At 32.2% G+C, this 18,940-nt stretch overlaps 1 protein-coding gene across 1 annotated transcript; it reads left to right on the top strand.

Moving 5' to 3' along the window:
• The first annotated feature begins 586 nt into the window (after window positions 1–586).
• Window positions 587–4,514, top strand: LOC106775335. The gene is made up of 2 exons (XM_014662443.2): window positions 587–767; window positions 4,118–4,514. Exons 1-2 carry the CDS (start codon window positions 645–647, stop codon window positions 4,211–4,213), a joined length of 219 nt encoding a protein of 72 aa, XP_014517929.1. The 5' UTR covers window positions 587–644; the 3' UTR covers window positions 4,214–4,514.
• The last annotated feature ends 14,426 nt before the right edge of the window (window positions 4,515–18,940 follow it).

The raw sequence follows: 18,940 nt of genomic DNA, 5'->3' as shown, positions 1-18,940 counted from the left end.
TTTTTAGTCGATTTTGGTTTTAGTCCCTCTTTCAAACTATAGTACAATTTAGTCTTTCAATTTTAGAAAACTCTGGTTTTAGTCCTTTTTACTAAATTTTTTTAACTTTATTTATGGTTTCAAACAGCAAATAAAGTTTAAAAAAATTGGTAAAAATGACTAAAACCAGAGTTTTCTAAAGTTGAAGGACTAAATTGCACTATAGTTTGAAAGAGGGATTAAAACCAAAATCGCTCCAAAGTATAAGAACTAAAAACATATTTAACCCTTTTTTTTTTAAATTTGGTTATTATTGAACTACTTTATCTAAACAAAGAATAAAATTCATCAAATTTGAGTTATTTTATGTAAAACATATTTTAAAAATAAAATAATTTTAAATAAAATGAACTAAAATTTCATATATTCAAATGTTTTAAAATTACATTAGTTGACAGATTAGAAAATGTTTAGAGAATTGTTAATCTAAGAACACACAAATAAATTATATTTTTAATTAAAAGAGTAATCCACTAAGGAGAAGAAACTCCTGGTCTAGTGTAGTTAATAGAAAACGACGTCGATTAGATGCTTGTGGTTTGAAAGGGGTTATTATTTTTGTTTCCTGTGAAGCTGTAATAGAGAGAGAAGTAAATTGGGGCAAAATGGGGTATGTGATGAGAGTGAGATTGGCGTCGTTCTTCGCCGGGGCTGCAACGGCGTCGTTTGCGGGTCTCTACATCCTCCACAGGGATTACAAGGTCGCATACCAATCTTTTTCCCATCAGGTAAACCCAAATAACCTCATCATTTTCTCCCCTTCTTTTAGTTATTATTATTTTGGAGTTTTCGATTTTTTTTTTCTCAGTTGATTTATGTTGCATTTAGTATTTTTGTTCCCCTAATAATGTCTTTTGTGTGAGCTTTTAATTGAAAGTGCTTCTAGGTGTTGGTTATACTACCATTTTTGGAATTTTGGTTACAAAGAGGGATACAATTGATATGATACGATGATGAGTTGATGACGATTATTGTGGTGATGAATGGTTTAGAAATGTCAGCCAATGTTTTTAATAAAATTTCAATTTGTATGTACTTCTGTTTCTCACAGAAATTTGTTTCCTTCTTGTCGTAATGTTAAAGTCTTCACGAATGGTTGCAACGATGCTGTTTCCTAGCTGGTTTTTAAAGCTATTATACTTATCATGAGCCACAAAATGGAGGGAAGTTGTCCATTTTGTTTCTTATTATTTAGATGATTGTATTTTGTCTTTTAATTGATGGAAGGAGGACTGTGCAGAGGAAAGCAGGCTGCTTTATTTCTGTATTCTGCATTTGTATGAATTGAATTGAAAGGAGATTAGCCAAAAATTGGAAGGGAGAGATTTAGGTTGATCTCCTTTTTTCCCTTCCTCTCCCTTGCCAACTTCTGTACAAGGATAAAGATCCCCACCCTCGTCTTTTAGTTTGGGTTTAAGTCTTATCTTAGTTTTCACTCATTTTCACTTTCTTTCACTTAGCTCAAACAACTTCGTTTTCTACTCATTTCCTGTCTCTTTCTGTCTTACTTCCTTTCCTTTCTTCACTCTTCGCCTTACATCAGTCCATCCAAACAAAGGCTTAGGTTCCATCAAGGACAATCTTTTGTTCGATTTTTTTCAATTTTAACAGTACATCTTTTGTGTAACCTGACCCAAGCAGAGGTGGATTTGGGTTTGTTCAATATACTAAAAACTACGTATGAGTCTTATGTTGAATATACACATATGCTATTCTATTTATAATAAAAAAAATATGGGTTAAGTCCAAAATACAAATAAAAAACAATAACAAACTAAGTAAAGACAAATATATGATATCTATATAAGATTTCTAATAATCTAATATATCTAACAATCCCCTCAAGTTGGTGCATACAAATCGTATGTATCAAATATTACAAATATAATTAATTCTTCGTAAGACTTAGTGTAAATACATGCTTTTGCACTCGACTAGTACCAAATTGTTAATGATTTGCATAGACGACATAAAAGATGATATACCAACCCAGAAGACTCTCTTGAGCAACAAATCTGGGAGGTTTCTTGCAAATCGCCGTTGATATCCAGTTGATAAAGAGACCATTGTTGGAAAGCCACCATGGCTATAAATACACTAACAAAAGCCATCTTTGCATTCGAGAAAACGTACATATGGACGGGTCAGACGCACGTGACAGTGGAGGGGTTAGAAGAAATACCAGCGGAAGAAGCCATGGATGAACAGGAGAGAGAAACCTTAAAAGTCCAAGATTCTCCAATCAAGGCACCTGAAAGAGAAAAAAGAGTAATCTCGACGCTTTGAATCGTTGCTTGAGAGGAGGTGGGATGCGCCACCATGCACGACGGAAAATGGAGCAGATCCACGTGTTCGAAAGGCACTGAGAGTGCATAGGAGCTCCAATAAAGGCGTCTTGGAAGACACGATGGTCGCGCAGCTGAGATGATCAAAACTGTGTGGTCGGTCGAACACTAAACTCTAGCGACGACAGGTACAATGACAAAGGTGACCAAAATTTTGCCTAAAAGAACCAGACTCTAGATACCATGTTCAATATAGTAAAAACTATGTATGAGATTAATCTCTCTTTTGTTGAATATATACATAGGATATTTTGTTTATAATAGAAGAAATATGAGCTGAACTCAAAATATAAATAAAGAATAATAACAAACTAAGTAAAGATAAAGGATAAAGATATGATATCTATATTAGATATCTAATAATCTAATATATCTAACCGGGTTTGTATGCACTTAATTGGTATTTTGGATAATTGAGAGGCAGTCATGGTATGGTGGTGATATTTACATTTTTACAGAATGAACAATTGAATAGATATCCAATATTTTTATCTCAGTGCCTCGTGTAGTAACCTAAGCCTTACTTTCTTAACAATAGATATGTTGGAAATATTCAATAGGATTATTGTTTATTCCTTGGTTGCTACAATATACACATACTTGTAATATCTGTATGTGTTTTATTTATTTTACGCTTGCTTTTTGTTAGTTTGTTTAATGCAAAGACTGGTCTTGCTGTTGTAGGTGTGTTATGTGTATTTTCCTCCCAACATTGACCTGTTTCTCCCTAGCCTTTTTAAACTCTTATTAGGGTCTCATGAAATTCTCTGTCCCTTAATTTGTGAATAAACATTTATCGATGTTTTGTTCTCTACAAGACCTCCTCGACTTCTGTAGTGCGTTTCCATCAAGTGTTTTCCTGCCTGGCCTTCTTGGACGTATGCAAACTGGTTTTATCAATAATGACTTAGTCTTGTTTGTTGATAATTAGAATGGGACAAATTTTCTTTGGTGGTGCTTCTAAGGACTTTCGAATTAAATAGTGGATGAATATATTTGTTATTTTTTGTCAGTGTTAAATGCAATGCTTCAGTTGTTATATTCAATATAGCTTTTTGGAGGCACGTGGAAGTTTTGCTTGAATGAGGAATACAATGGGGGCTGCAAACTACGATCATACTTTGTTGCTGTCTCGAATGAATGTCTTTTCTCATGGTTTTAAATTTTTGTTTATTGTCAAATTTAGAAAATGCAGATGGTTTCTTTTCTAACTGTTCTTGCGGTAGAATTTTTTTGCTGCAAATTTTATTTGAAATTTCTCTACTTGAATCTTAAATCCAAATTATGTCTACTCATAAAATTGGGTCATTTGTTCCGTGCTATTTGGAGATAACACCGTTTTGGATAACTTTTTTTCGTAAACATTTCTAAGAAAACAAAGATAGGAAGGAAAAACAGAAGAAGAATATCTGTAAGCTAAAATTAATTTATTCACGAAGATGTAGTTTTATTTTTTTTAAACTAGACTTCTAATTTATACTTAAGCTAGTAAAAACTTATTTTATTTTCTTATATTAATATTTTTGAAGTGTTTACTGAGAAGTTTATAAAAATAAATCCATAATAGATATGTCTCACATTTGTAGTGATCCACGCATATTGGCAATCATCTCTTCACTACATTTTCTTGCATGGGAAAGGAATGAGTTAGGTTTTGTTTGAAAAGTGACATTGTAATTTTTACAAATCGTGTACTGCTCCACTTGATGAACGAACTTTCCTTGTTTTTCCAGATGAATGACCTCCACAATTCACTAGAAAGTCGAATTTCTGCCTTGGAAAAACTGAAACAAACTGAAACTTCGGAACAGGTTGAAGCACCAGAATAGACTTCAGACTGAGCATCCGTTACGGAAAAGAACTGATTCAATGTACTTACTATGAAAGGTGACTTTTGGTTTACTTTCCTCAGGAATAAGTTCAAGTTGACTCATTTTGTGGCACCTCATCTCACCAACTTTTTCGTCTAAAGAATATGGATCTGTTGTGCCACCAAATGTAGTGTGGATTATTTTTCGGCCATTAGCATTTAGTTTTTGCCACGGTTATACGTGGTAATTGATTAATATTTGAGTGACTTGGTTTTTCCTTTTTAAATATGAAAATTGTGTTTTTTGTTGTTTATATTCACTGCATATAGCTTGAAAATAAACTTTATGTTCTGCTTAAAGAATATTTTGTGTGATAGTTTAACCACCATTCTAATACCCAATATTGTAACTTACTATTCTGATAATCCTTGAATTAATGAAATTAAAAAGGTAAAACTAACTGTGTTTGTTCCCACAAGTTGGTGAGTGATGTGTTTCAAATTGACATATGAAAAAAGAAAGATAAATTGTGTGGACTTCATCGTCCTTTCTCATATGTTGCAAACTGGTGAGAAATGTTAAGATACATTGTTCTTACAGTGATAAGATTTGAACAAAGAATAAAAAGTAGTTGCATTACCACAATAAAAACCCGTCAGTATAGAACTATTCTTCACATCTTTGCTTTCCTTTCTTGAGAACGTTTGGTTGTTGTGTTGGGGTAACCATTGAAGTTTAGTTCTCCTTTCTATCCCTGATTTAAGTTGGAGGTTCTTGGAAACACTGACAATGAGCACAGGTAAGGTAATACATTAATGGTTTTTTTCTTGTATTGGTGTATGTTGAATTTGATCTGTGATTTACATTGTTAAGAAGGTAGCTCATGACTTCTGTGGATGAGTTTTCATGTTGTGCATGTATTTGTTTGACACCAAGATCACGTTGTGCATAGCTTCTTTCGATGAAATTATTGTTATTGATCGGCCCCGGGAAACAATATCATTTATGAGTATCATAAGCGATTATGTTAAACTATTTTGCATCTCAATTTGATTATTGCACATATGAATTTGAATAGAGTGATAGTTGGGATTAGACAATTTACAACTAAAGTATTTACAATACGGTGGAAGTGTTTAGGATTGAAAATACGAGAGTATTATTTATTTCATTTTGAGATAGAAGACCATTTTTGTAGTAGTTATTAAAATGCTGAGAAAAAGATTTTATTTTTATCCTAGTTTAATATGCTAATGGTAGTTTAGATTTTTGAAGCAAATATTAGATTGATCAAAATAGGGTATAACTTCTTAAAGTAGGATTGAAATATCATAGTGTTTAGAATTTTTTTAATATAGATAATAAATTTGTATATTCTGCTTTGACTTTTAAGATATAATTTAATTTAAAAGTATCTTACAGATTAAATTTTGAAATTATTAGTTAATATGTTTAAGCAGATATAAATGTGATTTAGAAGTGTAATTTATTACATTATGATTTTGTAATTATTTTTTTGTTTTTAATTTAAAATTTATTTCAACTTTAATTTATGATTTTATAATACTTTTTAAAAATAACACTTTTAACATTTAAGATTGTTTAGTAAGTTACATAGGAGAGGCAAAATGAGACAATTCGACCTATTTTGATCCGTAGATTGAAAGTTCTAATTCGTTTTTTTAATTGGTTGTAATTTTTTTTTACTTTTTTAATTATGATATATATATATATATATATATATATATAACAATTTCAAATGTTAAAAAAGAATAAGTTTCTCTAATAACATCTAGTTAGATAAGTATATCCAAGTTTTTGAGTCATCGTCTTTCATCAAAGGCATATCAACACCTAGATCATTCTTTTCTTACATCGGAAGGTGATCATTGTAAAAGAAAAATAACACACAAAAGAAAAAACAAATAAGGTAAGTTAGTGTTTAAAAGAAAACATCAGAAGACAATTTAATCATATCAAATACCAGTACAACATTTATAAACTCATATATATATATATACACAATTGATTTTAGACTCAATTATCCGGACAAATGCTTTGACATAGAGCTTCATTGTAGGTGTGCACTCATAGTAGGAATTATGCTCTACAAAGTCATAAATACACGGGTTATCACCCTACTATTCACGAGGTTAATCTTTTTAGACCAGAAGTCTATACAAAATCATAAATACAGGGGTTATCACCCTACTATTCACGAGGTTAATCTTTTTAGACCAGAAGTCTAAGACAAAGACATCTTGTCATTCTCTCCCCACTCAATTCATCTAATTCATTTATATATGAGTTGAATGGTTGGTAGTATATCATGATACCTCCTTTTTTAACTCCCATATTTCAAAGCATACAGTAAACATCATCATCATATAGAATTTATCCTAAAAATCCTCTCAACAACCATACGACACATATAAATATCAAAGACCCTCTTATACATACATACAATTATTATACTCATAAGAAAAATCAATGATTATACAAATAAATATCAAACAACTAAAAAGAAGGAAACAAAACAATTATATAAATTGGCGCTTAAGGTGGTACTCAGCTTGAAACTTCTTACACAACGGTGATATTGAGATTGTTATCACGCAGCGAAACGTTTAGAGAACGTGTAAACAATCAATAACCAATAAGGGAGGGATGAATTGGTTCTTTTAAAAATTATGATTTTCTTTCGCAATTTTTATCGAACAGTTTATAAACAAGAGTTATAGAGTTAAAGAAAATCACACAAAGGATTTTATCCTGGTTCGAATCAACAGATTCTACATCCAATCATTAATTACAATAAAGAGTGATTAACTATTTTCACTATAATTTAGTTTTAGATTACAAACAAAGTAATACAAAGATTAGAAACAGAAAACACCTTCCTTCGACACACGATGGAAAGAACACAGCTCAATCAACTTGAAAAGAACCGCTTGGACCTTAGACGCACTAAACACAAGCTTCTCCTTTTCACAAGACTTGATTGAACTCACTCTAAGAACTTCCTCAGAACAAATCCGTATTCTCAAAAGGCTTAGAGAACCTCTTAAAGGTTTAGGAAAGGTTTAGGCCAGAGGTCAGAAAGTGAAAAACTTACTCCCAATTGTCAGTGATAATCGATTACCATAAGTGATAATCGATTATTTGAGGCCGTTATGGGGTTTTACAAAATGTGATAATCGATTACCCTTAGTGATAATTGATTATTGCCGAACCCTGGACAATATCAAAAGTAGTAATGATAATCGATTATCCCCTGTGATAATCGATTATTATCGCGAGCAATCCTTTTCTATTTTAGCTTTTAACAATGATAATAAAGATTCTTCAAGTCTTCAAGAGTATCATCATCAAAATCACTTCAAGACATTAATGCTCCTCATTGATAATAGGTGACGCTCAACGCTAGTTCTGTTTTTTTGCAAAAGGTTATGGTGCTCAGCAAAATTCTTCTCACAAAATGTCTCATCTAGCGACACCATTCTATCACTCAAAGACTGAGAATTTAAATGGTTCCAGACTTGCTATAAAAAGTGTCACTCAACGATGCTTTGCCATCGCTCAAAGTCAGACCATTCGCAAAAATGGTCGCTTAGGAGTGAAAAGAGGCACTCAATGGTCTAAAGCAAAATTGCTTCTAGACTTGCATAATCAAGCTTGTGCTTACCATCACACCTATATTTCTTAACGCCATACTATAAATTAGCCAACTCCAATATGTGATTTGGAGAACCAAAGACATATTTATTCATATGATCAAATTGATATTCTTGACTTAGTGCTTGGTTCAGAAATAATTTTTAATGACAAAGTATCTACCAACTTGCTCAAATGATCAAATCATTAGTTCTCTCAATCATCACATCTAAACACAAACCAAACACTCAATTCAATCAACCAACCATGTCATTCACTTTAGTACAAGAAAGGGACAAAAAAATCAACTTACCATATTGAAGAAACTGATTAGATGATCTCAATGAGTTCACCGCTAAGAGAAATCCTTTAGTCTTTGATCTTCAAAAGGATGAACGACTTGTGAGATATCTTAGAGAAAAAGGAGATAAAGTTTTAAGAAAAAAGTTATAGAAAAAGTGCATATTTTAAAATGATAAAAATCATTTATAAAAATTCTATTTATACTTTAAACTTTTACTATTAAAATAATCTAATTTTATCATTGTAATCACATTATAAATTCTAAAATACAATTTTCTAGACTTTCACAGATTAAATATATTTTAAAATAAAACAAAGATAAATAAAAGAACAAATATGTTTATATTTATTATCGTCTCATTCTAATTTAAAAAATTAAACATTTTTATATTCCTAATCAATCAATACAAAAGTTTTTCATTACAAACGGATTTATTATTATTAAACCAATTTTTTATTAGTATTAAACCAATTTGATCTCATCATTTACACTCTATTTGAATATATCAAAAGAACGAAAGACAAGATTTAAACATCTTAGCTATTTAAAAAATACAAATTTAAAAGAAAAAAAAATACTTCTTCACATAAGACTGAAAATTTACGTAAAAGTAGAATCATAATTATTGACTATATATTTACAACAGAATTGTGTTATACATTAAAACATAATTATTAATTTTGTTGTTAATTTTTAATAATATTTATGTATTTATTTATTATAATAAATTAAATTTAATATAAAAAAATTTAGTTACTTAATTTTTAATAAAAATGAAAATTAGTTTATTTTCAAAATTTTGATTTGATTTACTTTCTTAATATTAGAAATGTTTAAATTTAATTTTTTATCTAAATTTTGTAAAATTTATTTAACATTTTAAATACGTTTATTTTTGTCAAATAAAATTTAATAAAATTTGAATTGAAAAAATTATTAAAATATAAATACTAAACTAAAAAAAGTTTTAAAGATGATTAATTTCAGTTTTTATTAAATATTAAGAAAAAAATATTTAATACAAAATAATAAAATGAATTATTTTTTCAATCATATGTCTTGTTAGTATAAAGCTGAAAAGAAAAAGTTTTGGTAATGTCTCAAAGTCAAGTTTCAAGTGTTCTTAGGACCTGAGTACCTCACACAAGGCCCAACAATCCTTAATCCAAATTTTCAAGTCTAACAACTAGGGATATTTTTATTATATATTGCATCATGAGTATTTTAATCTAATTTTAATGATATAAAATCTCATATTTATTTTTTCTTTTCATATTATCAAACTTCATTTATAGATATATTATCTATACTTGAATGCAAAATATTTATTACTATAATAATTTTTTATTTTATCAGTCAAATTTAATGTTAGGATTTACCAAAATTTTAATATAAAACTTAATTCAGAAAGGTGGTGTTTTTGTTGAGGGTAGGGTTTGGGTTCCAGGATGATGGGGAGGTTGTGGTGAGGGCTTATCTTTGATATTGATTGATTCGGCCTTGCAACTCTCATAGATGCTATTTGTGGCAAGACTCACTTTCTTCATTACTCCAAATTATAATTCATCTAAACTGAAAAAAATTTAGAATGAAAAGAAGAAATGATTTTTGAGTTTTTTACGTTAGACACATTGGGAAGGGAAAGAATATTAATACATTTTCCTAGGAAAAGAAAGAAAGAAATGTGTGTGGATGGGCCATTGCATGGTGAGAAGAAGATAGAAATAGAAATGGTCCCTCCCTTGTGAAAAAGAAAAGCAAATTCTAAATTATGAAAAGGGAAAAGGCAAAAAGAAAAAGAAGAAATAATTCATTTCAGAAAATCAAATCATTGCTTAGTCGGTGTTTCCTTCACGGTGGTAGCTTTGGAATCAACAACGGACAAAAAATCAGCTGAGATCCCCACCACCACCTTCTACCCTATTTACTCCTTTTTAATCTCTTTTTTAATACAGATAAGAATTGTATTAAAGGCAAAGGTTGTGTGCGTTTCGGACATTTTGAGTGAGATTTTAATGTTAATAATGTTGGATTGGGATTGTGTGCACGTGAACGATAAGGGTTAGGTATTTAGAAAACGGATTAAATTCGGAATGGATGGAATTAAGACAGTGTTTGGTAAGGAACAAAAGTAAACGTGAATTAGTTAAAGTAGAGAGAGAATGGTAAATGTTTGGAGACAGTGATGTGACAGACCGCTTCTAATTCTATTCTACAGCTGTCTGCCTCTTTCGCTTTTTCTTTTTACCAATTTTCACCTTTATAAAATATGTATTTCCTATTTTTAAAACAAAAATTAAATTTACCTCCATCTCAACTCACTTAAAAATTATAGTGATCTTCTTTAACTTCAACTCAATTTTTTAAACTAAAATACACCTAATCTCCTCATCTTTTGTCTAAACTATAATGGGGGTTCATGATATCATTTGGAAGAAAACGTAAACTAAGAAAGACTGCTTCTAATAAAATAGATTAGTTTTATTTAATATGTACTTTAAATAAAATATATAAATAAATATAATCGATCTATTTAATGTAGGTTTTTGTTAAGACATTAGTTTTACTTAATTTGTCTGTTTAAGAGTGTTTTTTTAGTTCTGCGTTAATTTTAATTTGATTTTATTATGTGATGATTAATTTCAAAACTTATTACTATTTTTTTATTATGATATTAATTGTGAGAATCAGAATTTTTAATAAAATAAATGAAATTTTCATAATACTTGGTTTAGTAGTTCAAACTCCATTCTTTTTTTAGAAAACCTCATTTCTCCATTCTCTCTACCCTCTTTTATCACTCTTTCTCATTCAGGTGTTCCAGTGACCGCGACGTTGATAGCTTCTTATCCATCCGATTAGATTATCGTTCTTCAGCGGATAAGTGGTTCTTCTCTATCCTCCGTGCTTAGGGCTATACTCATACAAAGATCCTATCTTGCATGTAGCTAGTAGTTCTTTTTCTCCACTTCCTAGCTCAAACTTAATTTTAAGAGTTGTTCTTCCTCACCAAAAGGTGATCTATAAGTCCTACTAAGCTCATTTCTGTGTGGGGGTTACTGTTTAGAGCGTTCCAATGAGATGGGCTATTCAATCCTGAGGTAAGGGGAGCTAACTATACTCTTTAAATTTATTGTATGATGTGCTTGTGTGATAAATTCTGGAATGAGTATGTTGTTTGGGCATAAAGTCAGATTTTGGTAGCTTAAATTGCATGTGCTAGAATGTTGAGCCTGTGAACCTGTAATGTGATGTTGTGATCTGTTTTGGATGAGTTTCGTTGTTGTAAATTGGGCATGTTGAGAGTACTTGGAGTATCAAATCTGTTATAGTTGAATTGAATAGAAGGTTAAGTGAAAATATAGCACTTTAGGGCAAAGTAGAGGAAGTGAGGTAGTGATTTTAGGCCTTTGTGGTCCTGAGTGCAATTGGGTAGTTTGGATAGCTCAAATAGGTCAATTGTAACTTATTAGAAGCATTAAACTGGTCTAAAACAAATTTCAAGAGGTAAAATTGAATTTGAGTCCCTAAGTTCTTGATTTTAGTGTTCTAGAGTAGGCATAGAGGCTCAATCACTTTGGAATGGTAGTAGGAATGTTTTGAACCATCTAGACAAGTTTAATTTAGCACAATTTACGAATTAGAAGTCTTAGAAGTTGGGGAAAAGGTCTAGAAATGATAAGGTTTGTGTGAGTTGCATAAATCTGTAGAACTTGCCCGTTCTACAGATTATGCAAACTCGCTATGTGATGGTCTCGCATAGCGAGTCCCTCCGGAGAGGTTCTCCTTGTTTGGTAATTCGCACAACGAGCCTATGCGCTGTGCAAGTGTCTCTAGAGGATTGGCCTCTGTTTGCCAATTCGCCTTGCAAATTTGGGGGATGCGCTATGTTGAGAAACAGGTAGGCTTCATTTTACACCAAGAGGGGGGGTGAATTGGTGTTGTTTCAAAAACCAAATCTTTTCGCAATCTTTAAACAAAAGTATAAAGCTTTTTTATCTTTCTTGAAATGCAAGTAATGAAAATTCTATGCAGCGAAAAAAAAGTAGTTGACTGCGTAACAAATATAGTCGACTGAAATAAAGAGTGCAGGGATAGAGAAAATCAAACACTGGTTTTTATACTGGTTCGACCAACAATGCCTACATCCAGTGTCCTTCCAACCCAGGAAGCAAATGACTATATAGGTTGCGGTTTTTACAACAAGGAATTTATAGAAAACCTCACGTCAAAAATATAAATCTTCTCTCTAACCCAAAACCAAAATATAGTTGCAATAACCAAAACCAGACTTGCAGCAAGAATCCCCTCTTGTACAATCTGAACCCATGTCGAACAATCCTCAACGTGTAACCCCTGTATCACAACAGGTCAATTCCAGCACTCTTCACAAGACGCCAAGCCTTCAAACAACGCAGCAGTCTTCACAGGATGCTAAGCCTTCAAAGATCAATCAAGAAGCACCTTCTTTGTGCAGATCTGATCACACAGTCAGCGCATAAGCCTTCTCCCTTTGAATCTCTCTCAACATAGATCACCACCGTCTTCTTGGAGAATTCTTGGAGCTTTTAACACATAGAATTTAATCTGAAACAATAAATGAAAATGTTAGATCGTCAAAAGTCTCTGAACAAATCGTGTTCAGCCAATTTATAGTTTTTTGTTAGTCAGATTGTTTCTCAGTCAAATAGCCTACTAATTCAGTTGACTGTATTAATACAGTTACAACAGACAGTCAACATAGAGGCTCTCAGTCAACCAAAATCAACACACATTTAATACAGTTGACCAAGTCATCAATGCTTAACTAACTTATAAAAAATATAGCCGTTGGAGCGTGTAAGCATAACAGAATTCCAAAACAGATCAATAATACAGTCGAATGTACACTGGACAAAGTCGACTGACACATGTAAAAACATTTTGAAATTCTTTTCAATCCAAAACATCATAGAGCACTGATTCTCAAAATCTGTACAAAGGTTTTAGAATAGTCGAATCCATTACAGTTGTATTCGACTGGACTAGAACTTTGTCACACAATTATAAGTTTGTAAAAGTGCTTGTGATTTTTCTCTTTCTAAAATGTGCATTAAAATATTTTTGACAAAGCAGTTCACATTGCACATAATCATACAAGCATGTTCCACAAATATATCACACAAATAACATAGGAACATACGTCACAGTACATCAAAACATGTTCAACAGATATAACAATCAGTTCAGAATAAGAACATGTAATACAACAACATGTGTACTATTATTAAGCATAGTGTTGTCATCATAAAAAACTAGATTGATATAGAGTTTGTGTTGTCAACAATCTCAACACGCTATGCGAAAAGCCCCTGTCTCGCCTTGCGAACAAGGTGCGTTTACGAATCCCCTGAGTCCAGTTTTCCCTTTTAGCTTTTATCTTGGCCTGAATTAAGTTGTGTGATGATCCAAATGTCAAGTATGACTGTTGTCATATGGTTAAATTGAAAGTATGTGATTGTATGAGGCATGTTTGGTGGTTGAATGTAACAAAATGTGGTTCATGGACGTAATTCCATGATCCTCAAGGAGAGGATCCATGGTGGTGCCCCTTTTAGTGTGTTTTAGAATGATTTGCATGGAAGCTCAGTCTTGGGGGTTATCCTAAAACTAGAATGGTCAATCATTCTCAAGTAGAGACGATTGAACCATGTCAAGAGTAGTAGTAGGAGGTCTTAGTCTTGGAGGCTCCCAGTATGCTCCAACTTTACAAAGCAATAGAAGCCACCATAAGTGCATGACCCACCATAGGTCGGCAATCATTCTACTCCGGACGAGTCAAGTTTTAAGTGAAACGAGTCTTGATTGTGTAGTCTAGTATATCCTCTTTGATTTGCATGTTGTGTGTGTTGGAAAACAGGTTGCCTTCTTTATTTCACCAAGAGGGGGGTGAATTGGTGTTGTTTCAAAAACACTTTCTTTTCGCAATCTTGAAATCAAAGTATAAAGCTTTTTGAAATTTCTTGAATTACAAGCAATCAAAATATGTATGCAGCGGAAATTACGTAGTTGACTGCGTAAAGAATAAAGTCGACTGGAATGTAAAAGATAAGGGATAGAGAAATGCAAACACAAATTTTTATACTGGTTCGGCCAACAATGCCTAAATCTAGTGTCCTTCCAACCCAGGAAACAAATGCACTATAATGGTTGTGGTTTTTACAACAAGGAATTTATAGAAGACCTCCACATCAAAAATATAAATCTCTTCTCTAACCCAAAACCAAAATATAGCTGCACAACACAATCAGACTTGCAGCAAGAATCCCCTCTTCTGCAATTTGCAATACCACTTTGAACAATCCTCAAAGTGAATTATCCCTCAGTATCACAAAAGGTCCAATTCCAGCAGTCTTCACAGGATGCCAAGCCTCTTAGAAAATTCCAGCAGTCTTCATAGGATGCCAAGCCTACACGATCAATCATAGAAGCACCTTCTTGTGCAGATGTTGGTCAGCCAATGAATGCGCAATTGAATCTCCTGTTTGAATCTCTTTCAAGAAAGATCACCACCGTTTTCTTGGAGAATTCTTGGAGTAAAGAGAAATCTGAAACAGAAATGAAATTGTCAGATCATCAAAAGTCTACGAACAAACTAGTGTTCAGTCTATTTATAGATTTCTGTTAATTAGTCAGATTCTCAGTCGAATGTGCTACTAATTCTGTCGACTGTATTATACAGTTATAACAGTTTAGTCAACTTAGTAGCATATGGTCAAAAAATAACATAACACATTCAATACATTTGACCAAGTCATCAATGCTCAACTAACTTTTAAAAATATAGTCGTTAGAGTGCAAGAGCATAACAAAATTCCGAATAAAACAACAGATACAATCAAATATGTAAAACACAATGTCGACTATCACAATGTCAAACATTTTAAAATTCTTTTCTTCTCAAAATAACACATAGCACTGATTCTCAAAATCTGTACATAGGTTTTTAGCATAGTCGAATCCATTAGTAATGTAGTCGGCTCTACTAGAACTTTGTAGCACAAGAATAAGTTTGTAAAAGTTCTTGTGATTTCTTGCTTTAAAATATGTGCAGTAAAACATATGAAATGATGCATAGGACACAACACATTAAAGCATATACACATGTTCCAGAAATATATCAATCAATCAACACAAGAACAGGTAACATAGTAGATACACATACACATGTTCAACAGATATTACAATTTAATCAGCATAAGAACATGTAATGCATCAACAACATGTACTTGTTATTAAGCAATGTGTTGTCATCATAAAAAACTAGATTGATATAGAAATCGTGTTGTCAACAATCTCAACAGTGTTCGATTGTATAACATGTTTTTTTTTTTTATACCTAGCTCACCCTTGCTTCTGTGTTTGTGTGTTGCTTGTGTATGTTTTTCTTTTGCAATGATCCTCCACTTGGATGTGAGCAGATGTTGAGGAGGTGCCCCTGAAGCAAGTGCTGGAGGGTGATGATGCTGCAGCTTAGTCTTCTTAGGATTCCCTCAGTTTAACTTATGTCATTTTGAAATACTCTAGTAATTGAAGTTTTAAATTTCTGGTGTAATTTTGGATGACTGTAATCCTATACCTTATCTGCCATTTTACTTCTAACTGTTCTTTTATATTATAATAGTGGACTTCTATATTATATTATGTTCTATATATAATTGGGATGTCTCATTAATATTCTTTTCAAAATTAAATATCAAAACACTTTCATTTTGTTAGTCATCATCAGAATTTTGATTCTTTATATTTGTCGACAAAAAACTTTAGCTCTTGATATAGAATGAGTTTATATATATATATATATATATATATATATATATATATATATATATATTTGATTTATGACATATTAGTATTAAAAGTGTCATCCAATGAAACGTAATAGTTTTATTGAAAGACTGTCTCAACCGAGTTATGATGATTGAATGGTGATGGTGACTGAATGATGATGGTGACCGAACAGTGAGGGTTCTGGCCGAGCAATGATGGTTACACGGAGATATAAGAAAACAAGATTCAACCTAAGGTAGGAAAGAATCCAGAATGAGTAGAGAAATTCAGAGAGAAAAGTTCAGAGAGTCTAGAAGGTCAGAGAAAGGATTTATACCAGGCATGTGTCACTCCTTAGACGAAATCCTCCAAATATCCAGTTCTCTTCCGCTGACGTGTGCTCCTCATAATTGTTTTACTGCATGTATTTTCTGCCATCTATTGCCCCATGCTTATTTTATTTGTGCATTCTCCTTTCTGCCCTTGTCCTTTTATGCATGTTACATTACCCTCTTCATAAAAAACAACCTTGTCCTCAAGGTTGAACAAGGGATAAGCTTCTTTCACCTCCTCCACATCTTCCTAAGTAGCTTCTTTAGGATCTAAAATGTTCCATTGTAGTAATATCTATGACACCTTCTGCTGATTGTGTGTTATCACCTTACATTTCAATACTTTCCAAGGTTGCACTGTGGGACCAAACTCTGAGGTAGTTAATGGCAAAGGAAGATATTGTTATGGTGGACTACCTTGAAATTTCTTGAGTAAAGAAATATGAAACACTGGGTGGATTTTTGCTCTGTCCAACAACTTGATTTTGTAGGCAACAAATCTTATCTTTTCAATCACCTCAAAGGGTCCAAAAATCTTTAATCCCAGTTTTTTATTTTTATGTAAGGCCAGAGATTGTTGCCTATATGGTTACAGCTTGACTAAAGCAAGATCTCCCACTTGCAGTTGAAAGTCTTGCCTCTCTTTGTCAGCTTGTTGTTTCATATAGTTTTGAGACTTCAATAAATTAGCCTTTAACTGTGAAAGGATTTTATCTCTGTTTGTCAAAGCTTCTCTAACTGACATGGGATCCTTTTGATTTTGGTCATATCTTTCAAGTTGCAGAGGAAGGCGTCCGAACACTGCTTGAAAGGGAGTCATACCTAAGTTGTGATGAAAGGAAGTATTATACCAATATTGGGTCCAAGCTAGCATATTCATCCAAGACTTAGGATTCTCATACATATAACACCTCAAATACATTTCTAATGTCTTATTAAGATTCTCCATTTGACCATTGGATTGAGGATGATACGCGGATCCCATGGCTAAGGTTTTTCCTTGAGATTTAAAAAATTGTTGCCAAAAAGAGCTAACAAAAACTCTATCCCTGTCAGATACAATGGATTTAGGAATTCCATGGATCTTTACCACTTGAGCAATAAAGGCTTCTACAACAGATTTGCTTGAAAAATTTGATTTTAGGGGAATGAAATAAGCAAACTTGGATAATTTGTCAATCACCACCATGATTGTTGTATAACCCGTAACTACTGGAAGATGGGTGATAAAATTCATGGCAATGTCCTCCCAAACTTGTTGAGGAATAAACAATGATTGTAGTAGCCCTTTTGTAAGGCGTGATCCACCTTTGCTTGTTGAAAAACCACACATTTATTGATAAATTTTCAAATGTCCTCCTGCATATTGGGCCAATGGAATTGGTTTCAAATTTTGCTAGCAGTCTTGGTGATGCCGGCATGACCTCCAATCTTAGAATTATGAAACTTGTGAAGTATTTGGTTAATAAGAGTGGAATTGTTAGGCACCAGGATACAACCCTTCCAGAAAAGAATACCATCCTTAATAAAATATTCTGCATTTGGATATTGACCTTGAAGACATTGGCTATACACCTTAGACAATTTCTAATATGTTTTAGTGAGCTCCATCAGCTGTTGAAGCCATACACAACTTGGTTCACACAAAGCCATGTAAAAACTCCTTGGTAAGGCATTTGTAGGAAATCATTTTTATGAGATGTCTTAACAATAATGCATCATTTGACATCAATAAGTCATATATAAATTAATTAGTTGTTTTTGCAAGGATTTTAATCACTCACTTTTTCATCTTTCTTATCTATATAAGATGTATTAATAAGTTATATATGAGATGTCTTATCATTCACTTTTTCATCTTTCTTGAGTGTGACATTAATATCTTTTCCAAAATTGAATATTAGGAGAGTCTCTTCTTGGTTACTCATTAAGAAATTTTGTGAATCATGATCAAGCAAAATGGGAAAACACCAAAAATTAAAAAAAAAAAACATAGAAAGGGTAAATTGGACAAAAGGGAGTTTGAAATTCAAATTGAAACGTGAGTTTAGGGAAGTGAACATAGAGGGAGAGCAAAAAAGAGAGAAAAAAATTTATCCAAAAAAGTTTGAGTGTTGGTATGTCTAAAGTTTTTGGGTTTTAAGAGTAAGAGACTAAGAATACAAAAAAGAGTTTAGTGTTATAACACACTCTTTCATAACTTCTCAACCGTCCTAAATGAGACTTTCGTGTATGGAACCAACATTGGATCATATAGAAATATCGTTATCCTTAAGATTGAGGTGTCCAAGTAAGCCTTCATATCTTATTTCATTGATTGTGTTTGGTGTGTATTCATTGGGTTGGAGGTTTGTGTTGTTAACTTTGTTGAATAGGTATGTTAATGGTGATGTTTTTGAATGTATAACATTGTTAATATACATTTAACTAGATAAATATATAACAATGTCATTCCTTTGTCAACATACCTGTAAACATCAACACAACTAGCTAAATGTATAATATTGTCATTGCTTTGTCAGTACAAGTTTTCTGTTGTCCGATTTAAGTTATTAATAATTAAACTTTCAACAACATTGTTTTCATCTAAATTATTTAAGATCCTAAAAGGAAACACTTGAGATTCAAAAAAAATAAAAAAAAAGC

Source organism: Vigna radiata, chromosome 10 (genome assembly GCF_000741045.1).
Source record: "Vigna radiata var. radiata cultivar VC1973A chromosome 10, Vradiata_ver6, whole genome shotgun sequence".
NCBI lineage: Eukaryota > Viridiplantae > Streptophyta > Magnoliopsida > Fabales > Fabaceae > Vigna > Vigna radiata.
Note: the sequence above shows the minus strand (reverse complement) of the source record. Positions and strands in the feature narration are given on the sequence as shown.

Excerpts from the sequence above, each read along its gene's own strand:
- LOC106775335 (XM_014662443.2), top strand. The coding sequence starts at position 645 with ATGGGGTATGTGATGAGAGTGAGATTGGCGTCGTTCTTCGCCGGGGCT. Across the intron at positions 768-4,117 it reads ACCAATCTTTTTCCCATCAG|ATGAATGACCTCCACAATTC; the intron begins GTAAACCCAAAT and ends TTGTTTTTCCAG.